This window comes from Anarrhichthys ocellatus, unplaced genomic scaffold (genome assembly GCF_004355925.1).
Source record: "Anarrhichthys ocellatus isolate YVR2014 unplaced genomic scaffold, GSC_Weel_1.0 scaffold60, whole genome shotgun sequence".
NCBI lineage: Eukaryota > Metazoa > Chordata > Actinopteri > Perciformes > Anarhichadidae > Anarrhichthys > Anarrhichthys ocellatus.
Genome location: NW_022280090.1, coordinates 1,990,480 through 2,014,475, shown reverse-complemented (window position 1 = coordinate 2,014,475; position 23,996 = coordinate 1,990,480). Strand labels below are relative to the sequence as shown.

Genomic DNA, 23,996 nt, shown 5'->3' with positions numbered 1-23,996 from the left:
GGGGGTTGTGAAAGGATGATTGAGACAAGCAATCAGTCCCACTGCAGGGAACAGAGGGCAGGCAGGGGGCCGTTGCCTGTGGTTACACCGCTAAGTGTGCCGGTCTCTCGCTTTTTGTTTTGCCCCTGCACACGGATCAATAGATGCGTGGAGTGTAGCTCGGAGGTTCTTGCACACACTCCGACACGCCTTCTTAATCCACTGTGTGATAACCTGTGCCATGCCGATGTGTGCAGCGCAGGAGACAAGCAAGCTGTGGAAAAATGCAAAAGACTGCCGTGCTGCGTGGGCTCTAGGAGACACCGGGAGGGCTTTGCTTTCACTAGCCCAAGGAGTCAGATGGCTTGGCTGCTGCGGTGGCTGATTTCTTTGCATCTATTCAAATTGCATTAGCTTGAACGTATTGTATAACTGTTCTCGTTTTTGTTTTGTGCTGTTAAAGTATGTCTACTCGATAAAGAAGCCGGAAAGATTCCCTTTGATAACACTTTTAATACAAACATTTAGCAGAACGCTCCCCGTCACAACAAAGAAAGAAAAAAGCATTCACTCAGTATGTGCTGGAGGGATTTTCTCTTAGCCCTAAAATTAATCTGTCAGCCAGCAAAGATTATCTCCCCATCTTGCTGTGCTCAAACATGGGAAATGTTTATGTTGAGTAAACATTATCACGGATTTAATTAACAGATCCCACACTCTCTCATTGATCCATGGGAAATATCAATTGCACTGGTGTATTTAATTAGTCTATATCTTTGCCCTTTGTGTCACCGGGGTTGATAGAGCGCCATGCTCTGCAAATTAATCTTCATCAGCAAAAGACTTGAAACAAAAGCATGATTGGAATAAAGAAATGGAGAAATCCCGTCTTAGTATTCCAACCCTTCACCTTCTCAAATGATGCAGGTACACATAGTTATCGTACAGTAGCTGGGATTGAGTACACAGTGCATAGAGCTGACCTTGTGGTATCTCGTCATTCATATAGATTGCCTAACACTGTAGTTCAATCAGCAGAGACTTCATTTAGAGTGAACAATGGCGCAGGATACAGTCTTTTGGAGTATTCGGCTACTAGGACGCCACCGTGGCGTTGTATATTTACAGCGTAGAGATGCCGCAGATGGAGAGAGTTGGCCGAAGATCTGCATGATGGGATGTGGAGCAGGACTGGGCACTGTTGTGATGGTGACTGGAAGTGAAGGGGCGGAGGAGGGTCCCATCGATTGGTCTGAAATGACAAACCGACGCAGCAGAGAGGAGAAGAGTTTAAAAGTTTGACAGCAACGATGTGATTGGCTCGGGGAGATTGGGGGGAGATCTAATTGGTTTAACGTGGAGTGAACGGCCACAGTCAGCTGAGAGCGGGAGACAGAGGGATCGTGAATGGATGAGAGCCTAATTAGAGTCTCTTTGACTGAAGCTACATGTGAATAAACTGCAGAGAGTATGAGTTGTGAGAGTCTTGAGAAGTCAGATGGGAAGTTGCCCTGTAAAAGCCTCCCTTTGAACGGTTACATCCATGCAAGTGTAATTTAAGATGTGCCTCAGCATGCGTGTCTTTTCAGTGAGGCTCTTCTTTATGCTATGTCCAACCTGAAACAGTAAAATGACAACTACATTTCTGACTCCTGGATCTTTTCTGAACCGCTGTTACTCTCTTCTTGTTATGCTTTTGATGTTTCCAGATGTAAGTTATTTTACTGGAGAGAATAAGGCTGCCTGCATATAGGAGACATTTTATTCTCTGGTCTACAGTGAGCCCAAGTGATCCGCATGACAACTCATTGATATAAATGACAAATAATGTGGGGCTCAGACTGCATCCTAACCTTACGCCTCAGATTTTTTTTAATGAGTTTATTACTATTTTAACGCAATCACAATATCTTGTTTGTTTTCTGACAATTTCTTTTGTGTGAGGTTTTGGAAAATATATTATCTGTATGGTGTGTCATTTTCTCCAGCTCTTATGTCATAAAGCTTTTTTGTTATCCGTTTAAGATGTTAATCTACGGCTCAGTGTGCTTTGCTGTTTCCTACAGTGGATCCATGATTATACTAAGTGGTTTTGTGTTTACACAGGTGCTTGTGAATGAAACGAGGCCTGTATACAGTGAATGCCATGTTTTTATTTGTTGGACATATTCATATTCCGAGCCTTTATATTTAACTAATTGACCACACAAATGCAAAATAACCAGTTCATTGTATTAGCCGTAATATAACTTATGGGTTGTAATTTTGTATTATTTCCGACTGCAGGCATTAGTGGCTTTGCTGCAGTTCTCTTGCTGCGATGACACACTTGACACTAATTGGTACATATAGAGAGCCACAGCAACTCGCATGTCCATGGCCCCTACTTGTAATTACCATTAGGAGGCTGACGTTAATGTTTTTTTGCGGGCTTTTTTCCCCCCCCGCCGGTAAGTACTATTTATGGTAAATCCAACATGATGTTGATGTAGCGTGAGGTACAGTTCACAGGACGCTGTACCAGAGGAAACAGAGAATAAACACATGATATGCATTATTATTATAGAATTATGAAATACAGTTTGCACTGATAGCTTTATTTTCTACAGTCGATTTGTTGAAAAATAAAAGATGGATTTATTCAGGTAGTATTGTAGATGTAGTGACTTTTTGTCCCCCAAATGTCTTAATTAATTAATATTAATAGCATGCCCACTTGGCAGTAGTGTTAACGGTGTTCTGTGGTTATCTATTGCAAACCTCACTCCAGCCCACTCCCGTTCTTCATCCCTTTTCCCCCCTCGGAGGTCAGTTCCTCAACCCATCCGCCTACCCAGGGTTCTCCTTCACACACATACAAAGGATATGAACAAAACATATAAATATATTTAAATACAATTCAGATTACATTAACATTAGATAAAGTAAGAACAAATAAATAAAGGCTTGATTTGTCCATCGAGCCGTTTGGAGAGCGAGAGTGGGCCAATTGATTGGCTCCCATGTCTGGGCTGCCTGCAGTGATGTCAGGGTGCGTGCCAGTCTGGAGCGTGGCTGAATGGAATCGTACCCGTTCAAAGCAGTCCGATTGAAGTGCTGCCTCGTAACATGAGTCGTAACATGAGTACATTCAGCATCGGGCATCAAAAGTGAACTGCAATCAATGTCTCCCGGCCTGTAAGCCCAGCACAGCCCTGAGGACCCGCCCCCACAGCTGCACAGATCGCTATCTCTTGTTTATTCAAAGTTTATTAATAATGAACTTTGACACTACACGTCCTGGGTCCCCAGCAGTACATCCACATGAAGTGTGAAGTAGATGGGATGAATGTTCCTGGAGACAGATTCCTTGCTTTATAGTGAGATAGCCAGGGTATGTCGTGAAAAGATGAGCCTGCATTCTTACTAAGCGTTTTAAATATCAAGGTAGTTTTATGGTTACGTCTTACAATTTACAACTATCCAAATACAGAATCTGCCTTTTGTGTTTTGAGAAATTACTGTGAGAGTGATCTATAGAAGAGGAATGTGCTGGAGCAACAACTCTTGAGGATTGTGTTTTCCTGTCTTCAGAGGTCCAACTGATTATTTCGTAAATAAAGAAGTGTAGACGTGTGTGTTGAGGTGAGTGGCCTGCGTGTCCCTGTTTTGTGCCGTTTTCAATTTAGTTCTGTGCGTCTCATGTGTTCAGTGTTATTCATCATCATTATTACCACATGGGATTGAAGGTTAAGATTAATTTGTGTTCCCTCACATCAACTGTGTATCCCGCTCTCTCTCTCTCTCTCTCTCTCTCTCTCTCTCTCTCTCTCTCTATTTCCATCTCTCTGTATCTGCCTCTTTTTTTTTTTTTTTACTGACTGACAAATTCAGTAGTAGCAGCCAAGCGTACCGAAAAGGAACATTATTTATGCTAATCTAATAATTAGCTTTAGAAAGTTGATGATTACACTCTGGGGTAAAGGAAATCACTGGCCCTGCTTCCTCACCTGAAGCAATCTGCCCTCAATTAAAGACTTTTAATAAGTGACCTCACACCTCTCTGTATCCTGGCAGGGGCCCGCTGAGGGACAGTCGGCCCACAGGCCAAACCCTCCCCAAAATATGAATTATTAAAGAACACTCCACAACTCGAGATGACTGCAAATATAAATGACTGAATGATTTAAAACCGTATCATTATGTACCCCATTCCTAACAGTCAGTTATCACAGCGTAGGGAAGTTGCTATCAGCAGCAAGTGACAACTTTGTTCGGCTTATTTTCTGGAACAGGTGTAGCATTAAGGTGACCAGGGAACAGCTGGCTAGTTAGCTAGCGTTCTAATTCCGCCATGCGTTAAGTGCAGAAAATGAGCAGCGGGCTGGCGGTCCCTCTGCCTTACTCCCCTTCGGACAAGTCGACCATCCGTCTCAAGGGCTGCTTCCTCCGCTCTCTTCCCGGCAAGCTGTGACAACACCTCTCTAGCCGCAGTGACATGTGTTGTCACCATAACAACAGACACCTGGCAACATACTCACAGCAGCTTCTGTGGTAGGTACTGCTACAGTAGGCGTCTCCAGGACCACATATTTGGCCATGATGACTCAGACAGACTCACAGGGTGAAAACAACACCAGCCGCACAGGTTGCATTCTTTTTTTTCCAAGCATAATTTGCTCTCTGCTGTCTGCATTTTATAAGTGTAGAAGTTGGACAGCGTAAAAAAGATAATATATATATATATATATATATATACAGTACGTGTATATATATATATGGTATTTCATATATCTGGACCCTGTGTAGCGTGTAGCCATGCAGATAGTTTCTGTTTGATGCACAGATGGTTTGAGGTATCCATTGTTTAGATTAGAAGGGAGATGAATGAATGAAACTCCATTTAAAAAAAAGATTGAAAAGGGAACAATGAAAAATCCAAGAGAGAAGTCATAGAATTTGATTCGTCTTTGATATATGAAAACATCCAACCCGCATATACCCAATGCTGCTCTTTCCTGTCCTTACTGTTCGCCTTTTGTATAAATACATTTTGTCATTCATTCAGATGTACTCAAGCTTTGAATGTGACAAGGATTTCGCTCCACTGTGATTCCTGTTTGCAAACTGTCAAGAGTGATGTCACATTTATGTTCGTTCAGGAATGTCAGTGGCAATTCTGAAACGAGTGAGGTACACATTTTTAATTTCACCTCATTGTTCTTATAAAGGCGAGTACATAATCAGAAAAAAGGTAATGTCAGTCACTTCAGTTTAAACATCAGTGAAGTTTGGCCTAATGAGAGTTGTGTCAGTGTGGCCAAAACAGAGAAATAAAACTAATTTTCCAACCTCGGTGCCGTCAGTGTAAGCTCGTCTATTTGGCCCCGAGGCGCTCCCCTTACTGGTTTACCACAAGGAGAGTGAGCAAATAATACTCTCATCAAACAAACTCCACTTCTACTTCTGCAAATGAGTCCAATGCATCTGTGACCGTGCCTCAGAGGCAGACAACAGATATAAAGTGTAGCTTGTTCCAAAAGTAATGTATGGTAACAACGCAGGGAAGCAAATTTTAGCAAGCTGTTAACTTTCATGCACAATTTAGTTCCTGTAAATTGAAATTTATGATTGCAAAATTTCATAATGGGAGTACTTTGGCTGATTTGCCCGGCGCCTTGTCAGAGGCGCACCTGTTGTACGGCTGAGATATAAGAGCGGCAGGGTGATGGAGCATACGCCAGGCAAATCCATAATTATAACTCAAATCCATGCAGTTGCATTTTTTCCTGCTGGGACTGACTCTCACTGTTGATTAAATGCAGGTTTAATCACTGTTGAGGCCCTGTGTTGGCAGTACCCGGCCTCGCCTCCTACAACAGGGAATAAGCCTCTGGCTGATTGGAACATTCACATGCTGATAACACCATCTATACATTACACACCTGCGGTAGCAAAATGTCTTACTGGTGATTTTGCGTGGTGTTGACACAGCTGGAAGGAGGCGATATCTCACTGTGAGGGTCAGATGCAGGATGTCAAACAAAACAAGTTAGTAGCACATTTCTGAGAAGAGATAAAAAAATTAAATTCTCTCTTGTTTTCTTCTTCAGGGGAGGAGAATTCACTGGGCTGGTTATGTGGACAGGACGAAGGGAAGACCATGTCCCCGTTTTCGTGTCCGCTGCTGGCCTGTCACATGCCTGTCTTTGCTACTAAGTCACCGGAGAGAAAGGTAAATCCGCCGGGAAAGTTCCTTTCCGAATGAGAACAGGTTTACCATGTGCTCAGAAGCTCCAAGAGATCGAAATCACATGAACTCTCAGACAGTTAGTACTTTTTTAAAAGGAGGACATTTGCATATCATAGTCTTTCTCGTGTTTGCACACATCACATGAACACATCAACAAAAAAAACAAAAAGTAGTGTCAATGCAGCTCAGCTATAGTCCAGACAGTAAACACTGGATTATATATATATATATATATATATATATATATATATATATATATATGATGCACAAGTTATTTTAAATTCAGCAGAGAATCCACTGATATATAAAACAAAAAGGTATAAATTGTTTGTTTGTAAATAACTTGGCAAATGAAATACCTGACAAAGAAAGGTACTTTATCACATAATGCAAAAATCCTAAATGTAAATGTGTCTAAGCAAGAAGCAACCCTGCACATTCATTTGTAAGTAAAGGGGAAGCTACCTCGGGGTGAATGGTATCGCAACCTTTGTAGGTATATTGTCATACTGTCCAACCCTTTCTGGTCATATAGTCAAAAAATAAATTAAATTAAAAAAAATAAAGTATTTTAATGCAAACAAATAAGCAAAAATAAATTATATACAAATATTAACTTAAAAACAGACTCTATGATGAGTGATGACGTGGTAAAGCACTTAGCATAATATAATGGAAAGGAATTCTACTTTTTCACAGTCTGGCTGTTATCAGTTTATTTTAATTGGATGCACACAATAAAACGCAGAAACTATTATTAATAATTAATAATGAAGTACGTAAGAAAACACGATGGAATAGATGCCTTGGATCATGGATCGCCTTACTGTCGTTGCTGTGTTTAAAGTTCAGCATCGCTGCATCATTCTGAGTAGAGCTCAGCAATCCTACTCAAGCGGCAAAGTGCTTCCTTTTGGCTCACTCCGTTAAAACAGTTTGACTTTCACCGATGCTAAGTTCTCCTCTCAAGCGGCCATTAGTCCATGGCGGCCGCGGGTGGGATCTTCATTTTAATAAAGATTTTGTTGCAAGAGATCATAGTGCCGTTTAACACATCCCATTGAAAGCAATCAAAGCCCACTTGTCTTGCCCTAACAGCTAAAAATACATTGTCTCAGCGATGATCTCACTCAAAAACACCTCGACCGTTGGAATTACAAGGTGACACCAGAGCATCCCTTAAGATGCTGGCTGAAGCATTCCGATCAATACAAGCTGTTAAGACCTAGAAGCCTCCAATAGATCATACGGTCAGCACAGGTGAGAGATAGACTTAAAGGGGTTTAGAAGTCAGTGGGAATGGTATAAAATCAATTTGCAAGTGCTGAAAGATGATATTTCCGGCCACATTTCCTTGCGCTATAATGTGGTTATGGGTCTCACTGAGCAAGGTGGGTGGTGGGGGGGAGCCAAATTACCATGGCCACTGGGGGGAGGATGTTATAAAGTGATCATGCAATTATCTTAATGGCTGCGGGACACCCAAGCATAAATCAATGTTCCACCATTAGATTAAGACCCGCACGCCAACCCGAAGTCTGCTGGCCAAGCGGACGAGATGGGAAGGTGAGGTGAAACGGCAGCTGGAAGTGCGGAAAGTGTAGCTTCGACACGGTAGGGTGGGGGGTAGGGTTTCCCAAAAGATCTCGCCGGCGTTCCGCAGTGCTCTGCCAAATTGTGTTACACCTGGCTGGAAGCGGCGCCAAGTCAATTAATGTGTTTTGAGCCGGAGGGACCCTGCAGTCTCTTAAGGATCCGCTCATACTCTCCTCTCCTCGCGCAAACAAATCAAGCACCCGAGCACGCCGGTGCAGGGCACGGCAGCCCCGCGTCCGTCCCGCAATGTGGTTTGCCGTGAAACAGTGTCACGCGGTGGTATCTTCTGACGGCTGTCAAACTTGAGCATGTATGTTGTTTTCACATCAGTCGGTTGCTGTAAAGACCTGCGCTGGTCGCTCATGTTATTAAGGCTAAAGCTAGATGAAAGGGAAACATTCATGCTTGCATTACTGTGTCAGCAAGTATGTGCTCATTTAAGTTTTGCAACGCATGTGCTCGAACTGCATGTTTATGTGTGGCTGTGGGCTGTGCACCTCCGTGAATGGGTTTGTGATAGGAAGGGGGGGGGGGGGCTGGGTATCAGAAAGCTGAAGAGGTAAGCAGTAGTATTTCTTTTCCTTTTTTTGGGACTAAAGAGTAGGTAGCATTAAATGGAGTGACTTTAAGTCCTTCATGCAGAGCAGACTGTGATTAGGGGCTTAACTCAGCAGCACACCCCCCCCCCCCCCCCCTTCTCTCCCTCTCTGTGTCTCCATCTTTGCCTCAGCCACTGCCTCTGGGACACACACGCCTCTCTGTGCCAAAGCTCTGCAGCATCTCTTTCTCCAGCTCTTGCAGCTTCTCTTGGCACTCTGAGTTACAGTGAGTAGAAAGGATGAAGAACAGGAGGCGAAGGAAAAAAAAAGAAAAAAGAAAGAAATCCGAGATTAAAAGAGATGTGGCCGACGGGGCCGAAGCCATTTCCGACAGACAATAAAGTTCCAAAGCAGCGTAGCATGAACAACGCGCACAGGTCACCTAAGGGATGTCAACCTACTGCTGGCCGTGTGCAGCTCTGCGCGTGCCGGTCCACTCGGTGGGAGCTGGAGTGGGCTACTGGGTGAACTCGTTAGGCACCGCAGATAAACCTTATCACAAGTCCGCTGAGTGAGAACAGCGGGGGCAGACGGCCTCCACTCAATTTATCTCTTTCATTTTCTCCTTGTCTTTCTCTTCCCCTCTTGCTCTTGCTCTCTCTCTCTCTCTCTATCTCTCACACACACACACACACACACACACGAACACACACAGAACCAGACGCTATCTTTGATAATAGACAAACCACATTCTGATGGTCCCTGTTGTTTCAGCAGTCTATGCGCGCTCCGTTTCGTTGCCCTCTCTGCCATTTTGAGAGATGAAACGGAGCAGCCCAAAGGGAGAGTGTGATGTACTTGGGTTAAGACATTATTAGGAGACGCTGCAGCAGAAAATGTAACGGCTGAACCAGGAGAGTCAGCTGTTAAATGGAAAAATTATAAGCATTTTCTTGCATGAGTAGCATATCGGTGCAGGATATTGATTTTAACAGGACTGATGCCTGTAATTGTTACAGATGGATAGATCAGAATTTGACGAAATCTTTGACACAAATGTTGTACAGAAATGTGAAATCACATTCAGACATTCCTGACATTTGCAGTCGTTTTCCTAAGTGTGCTGATATGATGCTAACATACATCACTGGGCCAAAACAGCCCAGTGCTGAAACAGTAGGTCAGGCTTATCTTCATCTTCTCTTCATCTTTATCTGAGTGGGTAGTTTTCAATAAAACATGCAATGTAAAGATGTCACCTTGAGCTCTAGTAATCATTAACATTCAGCATAATAGTTTGCAGACCTTCCTACTCACTGTCCCAGAAGTAGCAGCCGCATCTCGGAATATTCACTTTCTTGCACTACCAGCGTTAACAGAGGCGTGTTGTTTGCAGGGATTGTAGTTATATTTCTTCCTTTCTTTACGCTGTATCTAGAACTTAACTCAGCCGTGTCCCTCACTGCCCCTGTTTGACTGTATGAACCAGCTGTTTCTTTCAGTTCTGTTCTGCAGGCTGTGTCAGTGTGAAGACCTATAACACATGCATTCATGAAACCAAATCATCAGACGGCTCAGCCAGCTGTATAACAAGTGGCATTGGGTGGCGTCACTGAATGGAACTGAATGGCTTAAATGATGTGCCTGTCTCTATCTCGGACACATATTTTCTTGCGCACTGTATTTCATTATAAGCACTCATTCAACAGAGCTTTGAACAAGATCAATGCCCGGTTTCCTGTCCTGATCTAAACATTCTCAACGAGCCACGTGCATATACTGTATGTGCAGCACTTCATGGCGAGGGGACAGGCATCCCTCGGCCGCATAATGGTCTCCTCCAGCAGGAAAGCACCTCTCCCTCTGCAACTCTAAAAGGATCCTAAAGATCCAACGCTACAAAGACTTTCAAAATAGTAAACGGGCATGTTTCCAAACTCCGTTTATGAGGCATTAGGCTAGAACAGGTCTGAGGAGGGCTGCTGTGCCAGAGCTCTTCTAATACCTTGGGGGATTTCATCATATATGCTTTGAAGTGCGTAATGACAAACTGGGAAAGGGTTCGGGCTGCATCGGGTTAGCTTCCTTTCTCTTTCTGAGAGGATTAGCTTCTGTGTCTCAGCTCAGCAAACCGCTAAAAGCTCGGTCACATCTCACTAGTTATACACTCCACTAGTTTATATAGATCACACAGATCACCACTGTATTTTTGTGATTCAGTCTTCAAAACCCATCCAACAAGTTATTGGTCATCATGTCTGTCTTTGTCATCTGGTGAAGTCACAGTGTACCGGGGTCAATGGTACCTGCGCTTATTGACTTGGACTAGCCGGTGCTTTTCGGGGCATGTGGTGCATGTCCCTCTCGCTCGCTGTGTCATCCATCTTCACCCTCGCCGATGGAGTGACAAGACAAGCAGCGCTGTGCATACAGCTGGCCACATGAAAGCAACTGTAAGTACAGGAAATTAGCTTGTTGAGTGGCGAAGTACACTGTGTGCGTCGCATTGTCTGGTGAATGACTCGATGGCTGTACAGTCAAGATGAAGGAAACAACTGAGTGTGAAGGCTGTGCATCTGTGTGTGAGTGTGTGTGTGTGTGTGTATGCACTGTAGCACACAGCATAACAGATACTATGTTATGAAATATAGATTAAAAAAAGAGCACAGTGTGAAGAGGTGGCCTTTCCCTGCTGCAACGCCTGTCTGGTGATTTATTTCCTCTCCCCCTTCCAGCCTGTTTTTTAAAATTCTAATTTCTTTAAGGTAAAGTCATCGCATTGACACCTGCTGCAATGCTTCTCCCTCTTGTTTGTCTTGAAGGTCGTTCACTGCCTTTACAGAGAGGCAGATATCAGCCACCTCTTCTCTGATTTGCAGAGAATGGATGCCACAGCATGGATTTAAAAGCTCCTTCTAACCACGCAGCTCCGTTTCTAACACCACAGCAATATCCATCTTGCAAAACAGAAAAACACAAAACAGCGGGATGCACCTGTGCTCGAGCAACTTGTTCTATTTCAGACCTGAGCCTCATCTAGATCGGTTCTCTTTCTCCTTATGTATGACTTGTTCGGAATGTAGGCGAACGTACAGTTCTCAGGCTTTTCTGTGATTATCAGGGTCGAATGAATCATGATGATGACCAACAACGCTGACTGGGCCACGCTTTTATTTCCCTATTTAGCCGTTTTTGGCTTCATGATCACTTTCACAAGTCATCTTGCCAGTATGCCGTCAGTGGGTACCCATCAGCTGCTTAATGTGTTCTCTACCTGCACAGGATGTGAGTTTCTGCATGATGTTTGATTTCCATTTCATAGTGAGATTACATTTTAATGTAAAAGACCTAATATCAGGCATTAAGCTGATGTTTTCAGGACATGTGGCAGAGCCTAATGTGGCAGCTACTACCAAAATCAACAGGTGCGCTCTGCAATATTAAATTCATAGATACTAACATGCTTCTTTCTCTCTGTAAAACTGCTCCGATGGCTTCCTGCAAGGTTCACTCTGCGGAGATGCTAAGGAATTCAGTGTAACACATCTCGCGATCGATTTTTATTTGATGAAGTGTGTTTGTTGAAATGCACTGAGACCTGCACTTAACTCAAATCGTGCTGTACATTTTTTGGAGCCACTCTCTGTAAACGTGTACCACAGTTCTCTCCACACAAAAAAAAAAAAAAACAGACCGCTGCTGCTCATTGAAAGGGGGAAGCCAAGCTGTCAGCATGCAGAATATTTAAATGCCAGACCAAGTGTCAAATCTACTTTCTCTGCGTGACGCCGGATCACGTTGCTGATGCGGGCCCTGGCCCTCCTGGTCAGCTTGGCTCGGCTCAGTTGAAACCCACCTCCAGACACACCAGACTTGTCACTGTCACAAATACAGGGGAAAGTGACAGCCCACAAGCTCTGACTGCTTAACACTCCCGATCAAAGAGCACCTCTCGCTGAGGTCAGGGCAGAAGTCAAACTTTGGCATTTGCAGAGAGAACAACTCAGAGAGAGTTGTGACAGTTTGCGACCTCTTAACTAATGTCCCCGGGAGTGTACAGAGGGCAGGCTTTCTGCTTTGCAGATCTGGATCTCTCCACTCTGCCCAGACTAGGCAGCATCAAAAGTCAACTTTATTAAACTCAAGTAATGGTTATATGGTACTTTTAAGCCAAAAAGCTTGAAACTGCTGGCTCTGCTGCCTCCGTTTGCGATAAGTCCCATGTCAGCAGCAAACAGCGACGCAAAAGCCACAGAGGCAGAAATGTAGTGGTGGTGGGCGGGCAGTGGGCACCCCTGGTGTAAATCTTGACTGACGTGCTGTTATTATTGAATGGAGGTGGCTAAATGGAGGTGTGCCTTTCATAATTTTCATGAGCGCTTGTAAAATAAATGTAAAGAAAAGAGAATTCACGTAAAAATACAAAGTATTCCGAGTTTATTCGATTAATTATTAGGTTCAATTTGACCAGATCTGTTCTCTAATAGTGTAAGAAACAGAGTTTCTAGTGTTCCAAAAGAAGTTTACGATGATGTAACCAATAACATGAGAGCATGTATGAGTTGTATTATGAATGGATGTCAACAGCACAGCCTTCCTCCTTCCAACACGTATCGGACAGGACAGCGAGACCCGTTGTGCTCGGCAGCAACACTACCGCTGTGTGTGTGTGTGTGTATTGAAATGAATACGAGGCGCGTTGAAACAAATCCCAGAGAGACTGTGTTAGCATCAGCATGCTAATGTAGTCTTGTCATCATTGCATCCCGTGTACCCGAGCTCTCAATTCATTTACTAAACAGCTGGAACAGGGACGGTGAAAAGGATTTGGGATTTTTAATTTGCAAACGTAATGACAGGATTAAGGTGGGGTTTTATTTTAACTGCTCAGTCTGATTTGCACAGTTAAGGTGCACTAAAGAGAGTTGATTTACTGCATGTTAGTTCAGTCGCCTTGCTCTAATTTACATGGCAACTGCATTGTAGTTGCCACTTGCTCTCGCACCGCAAGTCTGGCTTCCATGCTATGCATTTCCTTTCCCCTTCATGACTCTCCTCGCCAACAGAGGGCAGTGCGGTGTCTGTATAGACGTGGAATGGAGAGAGACACACCCACCGCTTGACATTGAGGTTATTTGCAAAGGGCCTGATCTGTTGCTGTGACAGTTAACGTACTAATTACAGGGAATCAAAGACACTCTAGCAATGCCTCAGAGTAGAGCCCTCCTTCTCTGGCCCAGAGTTTCTGCTCACTCTGTACTTGTCAAGATAGCATGCAGGAACAAATTATGTACCCAGAAGGGAAATCCTGCAGATCTGCTGAATGTGCTAATTCGGTCACATTCTTCCTCTTTACGTCAATGCGGAGAGGCAAAAACTGCATCAATTCCAAAGGAAAAAGGGGAGAAGGCTCTCTCTCCTCTTTGATTTTCTATTGTGGCAAACAAATCCTGTCTGCTGCAGTGATATGCCCTCTCCTTATTCTCTGCTCTGCTAATTAGTCTTCCTGCTGCTTGCTTTCAAGACGTGCACAACTACCACTCTGGATGCTGCTTCATTTGTTGTGTTGGCCAGTGTTAAGAGCTTTAATGACAGGTTGTCTGTACCCTCTGCTCTCTTTGAAAGTAGGTGCAAATAGGGACTTTCATGTGATTTAGAAAGTGTTTACGTGTAGAAAGTTTTAACAAATGAGTTGACCTCATCTTTGATTCTTTCATGAAATGGTTAATGCTTGTAATATCATGGCTAGAACAGATATAAACTGCTTTATAATATCACAATACGGGCTTGAAACAATGGGCCTGAAGTGCGGTGGTTGAACAATCAGATTCCTGTTTTGAGAAAGACTTGTGATTTGTGTTCGTCTCATGTCGTGCCAAACAGGCCACCACAGAATTAGGATCCAAGCATTGTAAGGGGGCAGATTGAAATTCGGGAGGTGCTCCTTCATGTGCAGAGCTTCCTTGGCAAAAGTAGCTGCAACCGCCACATGGCAAGGACTGAGCTGGTGCCACAGCTCCCTTTGTTCTGCGTTTCCTGCCATCTGATAAAGGATTATAGAAAGCCTCGTCCACTCCTGTGCCCGGGGCTTCATCTAGCAGCCCCTGTGTTGACAAACAGTTGTGTCAGTTTCTGTCTTTGAGGTAGGTACAGATCGCTCATCCAGAGCTTGTCTGAGCCCCGTGCGGATGTCTCCCGTCTCTGTCAGAGGGGAAGTGAAGATGGAGGAAGTGATTGACTACGCACAGAAGTTTTGGCCCGTAGTCCTCTTTTGAACCCATTAATGCAGGGGCTGCACACGGCTTTCATCCAGAGTTGTTACTGCCTTGGCCGCAGGAGTCAGCATGAGTGGGTGTATGGATCTTTATGTGTGTGTGTGTGTGTGGGAAGAAGGGGGGCATAGCGACACAGCGAATTTGCATCACATTTGTTGGGCGTGTTGCAATCGCTCAGCTAGGAGCGGCGAAGGACACGCAGGAAGAAAATCTCAGTCGAGACATGAATATGAGTTTGTGATGTCCTACCAATGTCAGGCAGTGGCTCTGAGCAGTGATATGCAAAACCGCTCTCCAACTTCATTCCACTTATTGCTGATATGATCTGTGGCATAGCCAGGGGAGACAGGGAATCGTTACTGTACAGACAGTGGTTATTAAATTGAGGCAAATGTCCTGAGCCGGTTTTAATAATAAGCTGATAGGCAGATGGTTTTGCCTCGAGTGCCAACCTCCTCTAAAGCAGCTAATACGTGCCCATCAAGAGTTAAACATCAGACTGTCTACTCAGCCCTCTCGTGCAGATGGTTTAATCTTATTGTGTTCAAATGACTTTGAATTTTCCGAACGTAACACAGGCCTGCGAGCACAGCAGGTGGTTGGCCCTTTGATCTTCGCTCGTAGATGCAGGTGGAATTTTAAATCGCAGGGCGACATCGAGCTCACGAAATCATAACATGAGAAGCAAGTTCCAACTTTGATCCCGTTGTCCTTTTGTATTAGCTTCATTATGAGAGCACGATGTATTGGAGAACAGATAATGAGCAAACAGTGTTTTGCTGTCCCCGTATGGTTGTGTCATGAGAGTGTGTTCACAAACAACATGTGTGTGTGTGTGTGTGTGTGTGTGTATAAGAGCTTATGTGGCATACATACTGTACAATGTATATATACTCAGCTGGCAGCTGTATGATCATTTTGGAGGGGGCAGTTTGTGGTACTATTGTACTGTACTGAATTATACAGAGACGTGTTTTTGATGTTCAGCCTTCCCTCACTGATATATGATAGTAACACTTTTCAGTGTAACACTCCCAAATGACCAAACAGCTGAATCAATGACTCTTATAAACGCAGGACTTATTGCAGGACGATTGGATTGCATTAGCCAGCTGTATCTAATAGACTGGCAACTGAGTGTATATATCTTGATGATGTGCCATGTGATCTATTTTTCTTTTTACTTTTCAGCAAAAAAGGCAGTTGTTACAATTTTGAAAGACCAATATTGGTTAAAACTATAGCTAGTTACCTCAAAATGTATGTATCTGTCAGATAAACAGACACAGGAACAGCTTCTCTCCACTGGCCGTCACTCTGATGAACAATTAATCAGTCAAACTGCACTACCTCCATTCTGCACGATCACCTTAATTCCATAGACACTGTTGTTGTATAGGGTTGTGTCCATATATATATATATATATATATATATTTATATTGTACATAGTCATTAAATGTTTATGCTTACATCTGTTCTACTTTTTCTTTTTTGTTGTCCCTGTTTATTTATTTACATTTTTTTTCCTGTTTATTTGAAAATTCTGTGTATGTATGTGGAGAGCAATGTAAAACCGGAGTCAAATTCCTTGTACGCGTACACGTACATGGCCATTAAAGCTGATTCGGATTCTGATAAACCCTGATGAAAATACAGGTAAATAATCTGTCCCTATTTGCTCCCAAATGTGCACCATTCATTTGACTGCCCTTATTTCCAAAGTGTAAAATGCATTCATTGTATTTTGCCCCCAAATATTCCCACAGTCGAACAAAAACATTTGTTGACAGGGAACATGTTCAGTACTTTTTCGCTAAAAGCCCACAACTGAATCTTTAGTCTTTGACGGTTATCAGAAATGACCTTTATGCAACACTACACCTGCCAGTGAAATATAAGGATGATGCAATTGTCCGAAATCCTAATTTATGACTTATTACAGAGAAGCGGCTCCCAACCTTTTCCATTGGATGGAGTGATATCAGACGATACCACAGTCATGTAAATGTACCTTCTACTTTTAGAGATACATTTAGCCATCTGCTGTCAGGAAACATTGTATTGTTCAATTGAAGAAGGAAAACAAACAAGTAGGAGTGAAACATAGTGTAGTCTGAAATTAAGGTCAAACTTTTTTTTGTCAGAATCGGGTGTACTGACCGTGTGACCCTGGCAATTTGACTTCGAAAATTGTTGTATGTTTTCACCCCAGGCATACAGAATTCCGTGTCTCTCCGGTCATCCTCGGTGAACAGTCGTTTTTGTTCTTCCAGAACTCACCATCTGTTTTTGTTTCTCCGCAGATCTTTTGTTTGTTTTTCCAGTTGTACAGATTTTTCTTGACAACATATTCACATTCTTTATTCTTTGTTTTTTAAACTGTATAAAAGTCAGTTTTACTGTTGTTTTTCTTTGCTCACCTTCTCAGTTAGAATTTCTAGCACAAGAAAAGAATCTGTAAGAAATCAAAGAAGGAAAGTTGGAGGGGTGTTTCTTTCTTCTCTGCCTAAGAGTATCATCCAAATGCACGTTATGGATATAGAGTATTAGCAGTTTGTCAGAGTCATTAATCAGCAGAACACGTTTTAGCTCATGATAGATGTTGAGCATCCGCAGCAGACATGCTGTTAGAGAAGCACAACTTATGTTGACAGAAAAGGTCAAAATAGACAAAATATGGTCAGAAAACTCAGCATCATTTTATATTTCATGAAGAAATCAATGAGGAGACGCCGCTCTCCATCAGAGCTTTCATTTTTGATAACCCGAGCAGCAACTTTGCAGAGTCTCTCATGTTAGGAGCTTGTTTAGTGTGCATTACCTGTAGCAGTGCTCTGGATGTAAGTCATTTCAGGATGACTGGCCGTCCTGCCCGTAGCCTTAGGCAGTGGGGTTGCAGTGGGGAGGGAGCGCCAGCACCAGTCAATTACCAGTTAATAAACAGTGGACGTTTTCTATTAGTGCTTGTTAGTGCATGTAAAAGATTGTTGGTATGTGGAACTGGGGGAAGGCACTGTGACTATGGAATCAGAAAAAAAAAAAAAATGCAGCAGTACTTCCTTTCCCTGGGTCCAATATATGTACAGCACCCACTTCTCCGCACGCATGCCGTTTATACAGAGATGATATTTTTTATTTGATTTTCAGCAGTGCAATATATAATATTTGCAAACTCATTTTTTTTTTCTCAACAGTGCAGAAATGTGGGCTCAGGAGTTTTGCTTAATGCAGTATCTCATAAGTGACTGTAGAGAACTCTTTCCAATAAAGAGAATGCATTGCATAAGCATGGCGGAGGCCAGACAATGCAATGCTGGCCGCAGTGTGTCTTGTCATTGATAACATGATGGTGCCCCGGGAGGATATGATGCACGGACCCTCTTCGGATAGCGGTTGTCACGAATCGGATGTGTGGTAAATCCCCCACATGTTCGAGAGCAGATTTCACAGTGCTTGCAGAGAAATGTTGCTGTAAGGAAAATCAGTGCACCTGGGTAGCCTTGGGAAGTAAAACAACATTAATTGGATTTGGGGAAGTCACCCTTAGCAAGGGGACACCGCTCAGACAGTCTGACAGCCTAAAGCATGAATCATTAAAACCCTTCCCTGTCATATTAGACCACTACCAATAACCACCTCTTCTTACATTTGTCGACGTACAGAGCCATGAGCTGTGGGTGCGTAACTTGGCAGAAAATGTTCCCAGTACATCCATTCTGTCCTGCAGGAATTGGTGTAATTTCGCACATTTTACATTTATCTTCCAGGAAAGCAAATGGATGCTCCTCTGCTAACCATTGCCACCTGGAACCAGCATATGGGCTGGCGCCCTCTTGGGGTAATGGGTGGGGCGGATTCTCTGTCGAACCATTGGGTCATTGGTAACCGGCAGCTGGGAGGCCGCCCTCTCATCACATCAACAAATCTCGCTTTAATTAGCTCACCTGCCCATTTCCTCCCTTTTCCTACCCACGCTCCCCAAAGTCCTCCATCATACCTTCATCAGCCGGCTTACAGGCTCACCTTCCTCTCTCATCCTGCCTCCGCACCTGGGAATAGCCTCAGCTTCCCACTACAGACACACACACACACACACGCACACACACACACACACACACACACACAGTGAGTGCTAGAACGAGGACTGGCGATTGACTTTGAGAAAGCTTGGATCTCATTGATTTTGAAATGGCGTCTCAGTGATACCGTATTAGCATTTGTATCGCCAGCGAGATGGTCTTTGCCGAAGACAACATTTCCTTTTGTGCTCCTTCGAAATGATTTCCACAATCACAGGTGCAAATGATCCACACAGGCTTCTTAGGCTGGCTGTTAAAAGGAGTCCAGTAAGTGGACCAGCGGTTTACTGTATTGATCACAGTCACTGTCTACACTTTAGTAGGAAAACAATCCATCCTCGCCTCGCTAGTCTTGCGCACATCGAGCCATTCTCACATAAAAATGTTGCTTCGTGTGACAGTCGAAATGTTTAATTCTAAATTGATAATATGGACAATATGTTTCATTGTAATTATTGTGGGATTGTGTGGATTTAGAGGAAGAGTGCTGTGTATCTTTCTTTTGAATAATAGGCTGTCATTTGCAAATAGCTCACATGTATTATATTCCAAAATGATATTTCTTCTTGCACCCACATAACATTTTTTAAATGGTAAATATCTCATTAAGGAACAAGGCTCTTCATTTACACATCAATGCACATTCCTGCCTTTGAATACCAGAATATAATGTTGCGGTGGGACTGTTGTGATGGAGAGGATAGATCCCACTGCCAGGCTGACTCTAGAGAGTGCTAACATATAAAGCAATCTAGGTCCAAAAAGATTGGCCTACAATGCTCGCCAGTCTCAGGTGACCGATAAAAATCCAACCACCATCGAACTAGCGGCACCGTCCGTTATAGTGCTGCGGTCCCTCTGGTCCACCGCCACTCCCTCTCTCTCTCTTAACCACAGGGCCTCCATATGGACACTATTATGGCTGCCACTTAATTACCTATCAAAAAAACATTTCACCGCACTTGACGGGGAGCTGGCAGAAGGGGAGAGGGAGAAAAAAACACAGACACAGACAGAAGAAAAAGAGCCGGCATATAAAAAAAGAGAGTGAAAGATGGGAATGAGAAATGGGAAAGTGGGACTGAGAGATTGATAGAGAGGACGAACCATACATCTGCGTAGAGCATATGAATAGATGGAGACAGACAGACAGGGGGGAGGGGGGGTGGAGGAATAGCCTCGCGGTGCAGATGGGGAGAGCAGTGATCTGGCCAGCATCCTCTTTTTGTTTAGTGTTTACAGACACACACAACAAGAGAGAGAAAAGGGGGAGGGTCCTGGCCCAGAGAGGCTATAAATTACCCGTGATTGATGGTTGTCGCCGTGGAGGCTGAGAGTTAAAGACGTGCGGTGCTCATCGCTGACCCTCTCTTCACCCCCCCCCCCTCCCTCCTTCTCAAACTCTCAACACCCCGACAACACAAAATTAGCTGTTCCGTCTGGCCCACCCTTAGCGGTCACACACCAAAATAATAATCATTCCCTACCGGAAGGACCGCCGGTTAGAACAGCAGCTTTCACCACAGGGGGGTTTGATGCACCAGCCACGGGCGCTTTAAATGTCAACCCCCATCACTCCGTTTCAGGGGAACAAATCTGCCATATGTCTAAGGAATATAGATTTATTTTCCCTCTTAATAGGGTATTGGCTCGTTTTATTGATATTAGATAGACTACTGCCTTGGTTCACGAGTTACATCCTCTTGTGAACAAACAGTACGGTTACTCAAAGAAGTACAACTCAAAGTACAACTCAAAGTAACACCAAACAAATGTAATGGTGTAAAAACAAGAGTTGTGTAATGAAAGCTAAAGGCCAAAAGCGTAACGTTTGCCTCCAACAATGACTGAAATATTAAGCATTGTTTTAGTTTTCGTGTTCATCTTGGCATTAGTAGTAGCAGGCGATGTAAGATTGAACATCTGCAGGTTACATTCAAATACGAACATCGGGGGCTAGCGTTTGTTGATATCATTGTTTTTCAAAACAATTCTTAGCATATGAATTATTCACCCACAGCCTATAAGACACAATCTTAACAAGACTCGACGGCTATTTTGAATATTCTGTGAAAATGTATGTAAGAAAGAGTTTTAATAAGATGCAATGCGTCAAGCCAGTGTTTTCATACCCTTACATTCACTACTTCGACATGGGTGGAAAGCCTTAAACACTGATGTAAGATGACAAAGTTCTTGTCGGTGGCAAAGTTGAGGCACTTCATGGTCAGCAACCACCCAGTGAAAAGTGAGCAGTCAGGGCCAGTTTTGTGGTCTCTTAGAAGGTAAACTAAAGTGTTAGTATTGAGCCGTGACACACACTAAATCAATATTCATTTTGTCTCTTGCAGCTTGAAGCTGCCCTCCACAATCCGGTTCATTGTGCATTGTTGGGCTTCTCTGCAGCGAGCACCTCCTTACCTCAAGGCTACTTTTGGGTAAGTACTGTAATGGGTTTCTTATACACACACACACACACACACACACACACACACGCACACAAACAAACACTTAAACACACACACACTTGAATGCCAAATCAGTAAAATAAAAACGTCAAGGCAAAACAATGCATATTTACAGTTGCCAATATTTTGAGCTTTTAACAGAATTGCCATGACCATTTAAACGTCCTTTCCACATTCTGCTCCCATTCATTAAAACACAGAATAAAAAATGTGTCCCAAGGCTAAGAATGGGGCATGCACCATTTTTCTCTGTAAAATGTCGCCAAGAAACTGAATTAATACAGTGCAGTATAAAGGCTAGTGGTAGGTAACTGCTACAGAGTGTTTTATGATGAGTGGGGCAAAGTGTGCCGCCAGACTATCGCATCACAATCCCCGGACTTGTGGGAATTTAGCTGGGTCGAGAAAAAGGGGGAAACTGATGCAGAGACTCTGCTATTAATCTTTAAGTTTCAATTTAGTTCCCTCTTCTTTTTGGGGAATGTGGGCAGTTTATCAGGCACAGATAATCCTCCTTCGACCTAACAGGTGGCTAAATCCACTGCGGGTCCTCCGGGACAGCGGACTAGGGCTCAGTGTCTCAGACTTTTGCTTTTGTGTGGCTATTCTAAAGAGGACCGGATGCTCAGTCAGATGGGTAAAAGAGATATGGCGGAGCCGGCATTTAGGCCACTGTGATATCAGTGTTTGAAGGAGCACAGGCCGCTCTCGAGCATTTACTATAACAGATGACTTAAATGTCCCTGACCTTGTCCTCCCATACCATTTAGAGTCACAAAGCTAGCTTGGCCATAATGCTGTGTGTAGAAAATGCTTCCAGTAAAGCGAAGGGAAGGCTGGTGATCCTGCACAATAAACCATGTGCGGTGGATTCGGCAGCTATCTGTAGAGAGCATATACTTGCAAAGAGCTGAACATTATTAAGTCAAGGCCAGTTCAAGTCTCAACTCTTTTGACACTTCAACTTGTCTTCAGTCTGTCAAGCAAGTCTCAAGTGTAAGGAAGTGTTTCTGAATGCTGATCATTAAAAAAGGTGCAACGTGCTAATATCTGGCCGTAATTTTACTTGAAAACATTCAGAAGATTCATTATTGTGAGTGTGATGAAGTTACAGTTTTGATGTTATTCCAAACACATCATTGTATTTTGCTGCAGAAATATCGAGCAGGGTCCGGCCCGCCCTGTCTTGTAATTCCACCAGTTGATCGAGAGGCGATAGGGCGTCCAGTCTGCCCTCAGTCCAGAGAGCAAAGGAGTAGAAACTACCCCAACAGCTTGTCAATAATACGTCCTAGAGACTTTACCAGGTCAAAACAAATTCAATTTAAATTTCAAGTAGTTTCAATTAAGTTTGCCTCAACATGGATGTGAAACTTAGGGAAGAAAAATGTTAAAGGTTTACTGCGATGAAGCATTGCTCAGTGAACAGAAAATGCACCTCTCCATTTAATTAGAATTGCATATCTGTGCTTGGAGAGAGTCACATTTGGTAAAAAAAACAAACTTTCAATAACTTGAAAATGTTTGCTGGTAGAGACCAAAGGACTGTCTCCTTTGTGGTGAATGCCATCAGGAAGTCTCGAACATGTCAATGAAAATGTTTTCCTACCTTCATACCCTCGTGTACACGTGCTGCGTAGGAACGCTCAGGCTGTTCGTCGCTGATTGGTTCAACACACACCCACGGCGACTTGTGCACCGCTTTATTCATAAAACAAGTTTTCCGAACGTTTTAGGAAGAGGGGAGAACATTTTAAAAAAGACAGTCACAAAAAAAAGTGATCGCTCAAAATGTATTTTGTGGTTATTTCTTGGCGGTTGCATTCTAAAGCACGTACAACTATCAAACACTCAGCAGAGGATTGGTGCACACGGTAAAAAAAACTGCAGCAGGAAACTTTGTCGCAGTGAGACAAACCTACGTTTATTTTTTTTTCACTGAACTGCAGGCTGTGTTTACTGTCTTTTGATCACCATGGAAACGCACACAACAATAGGCTGAAGGAACCTTTGTCGTTCCTTGAAAAGTAGTCCTTGCATTAAAATGATCAGGAGCTTCTTGGTGGAAATGTGGTTTTAGCCATGCCAACAGTACACGGGAGGAAACCCTATACAGCATGTCAGCATATGTGTCTGTTTAATTGAAAGAGAAGCGTCTGTATTCTAAATACGCTGGTATACCATTTTACCTTGATACTGCCTTTTGCTTAGGTTTTTTACTTAAGAGTCCACATTTTCATCATGAATGGAAATTCAATTCTTCAGACTCAGTTGACTTAGCAAGACATTCCTGCTTATTCAGAATTGATCTTTCAATGAGGAAATGTACCTCTTAGAGTACGAATCACATCTGACCTTCAAGCTCAGTGAACGTTGCTCTACAGTACAACATGTAACCACAGCAAAAACAAACTGGTATCCGAGCTACACAATAATAGTGAAGGCTTGCATATCCAGCAAGAATAATTAGTGGCTGAGCGTTCCCGCCCCCAGTTGGTTCTACCTCCCTGGCAGGCTTGTCAAATAAGAGATGACACTAATCATGTTAAAGTGAGATGGGCTATGGGGATTTCTGTGTGCTTTGATCAGAGTAATGACATTGTGTCTAATCAGCCTGATACCCCAGTGTTTCCCTGTTTGCCTTCACCTCCCTTGTCCCACTTTTCAAAACATCGTACTTTTACATTTTTGATAAAGTTTCCATTAAAAGTCGAGATTAAATTAAAAAAATACCCATTTTCACCCTTTTACTTCACATCCTCAGTCATGTTGTGCACCTATTTAAAAGAGATTGGGAGCACTTTGATTGCTTTGTATCGCGCCAAAT

General features: G+C 43.3%; 1 protein-coding gene across 3 annotated transcripts in view; it reads left to right on the top strand.

The window, feature by feature from the left end:
- Positions 1–23,996, top strand: part of arhgef10la (Rho guanine nucleotide exchange factor (GEF) 10-like a) — a 162,370-nt gene that overhangs the window by 108,389 nt on the left and 29,985 nt on the right. For all 3 annotated transcript variants that reach the window (XM_031871749.1, XM_031871750.1, XM_031871748.1), the window contains 2 exons: positions 6,072–6,193; positions 21,053–21,139. In XM_031871749.1, coding sequence (XP_031727609.1) covers positions 6,072–6,193; positions 21,053–21,139 — 209 coding nt within the window. The remainder of the gene's footprint in view (positions 1–6,071; positions 6,194–21,052; positions 21,140–23,996) is intronic.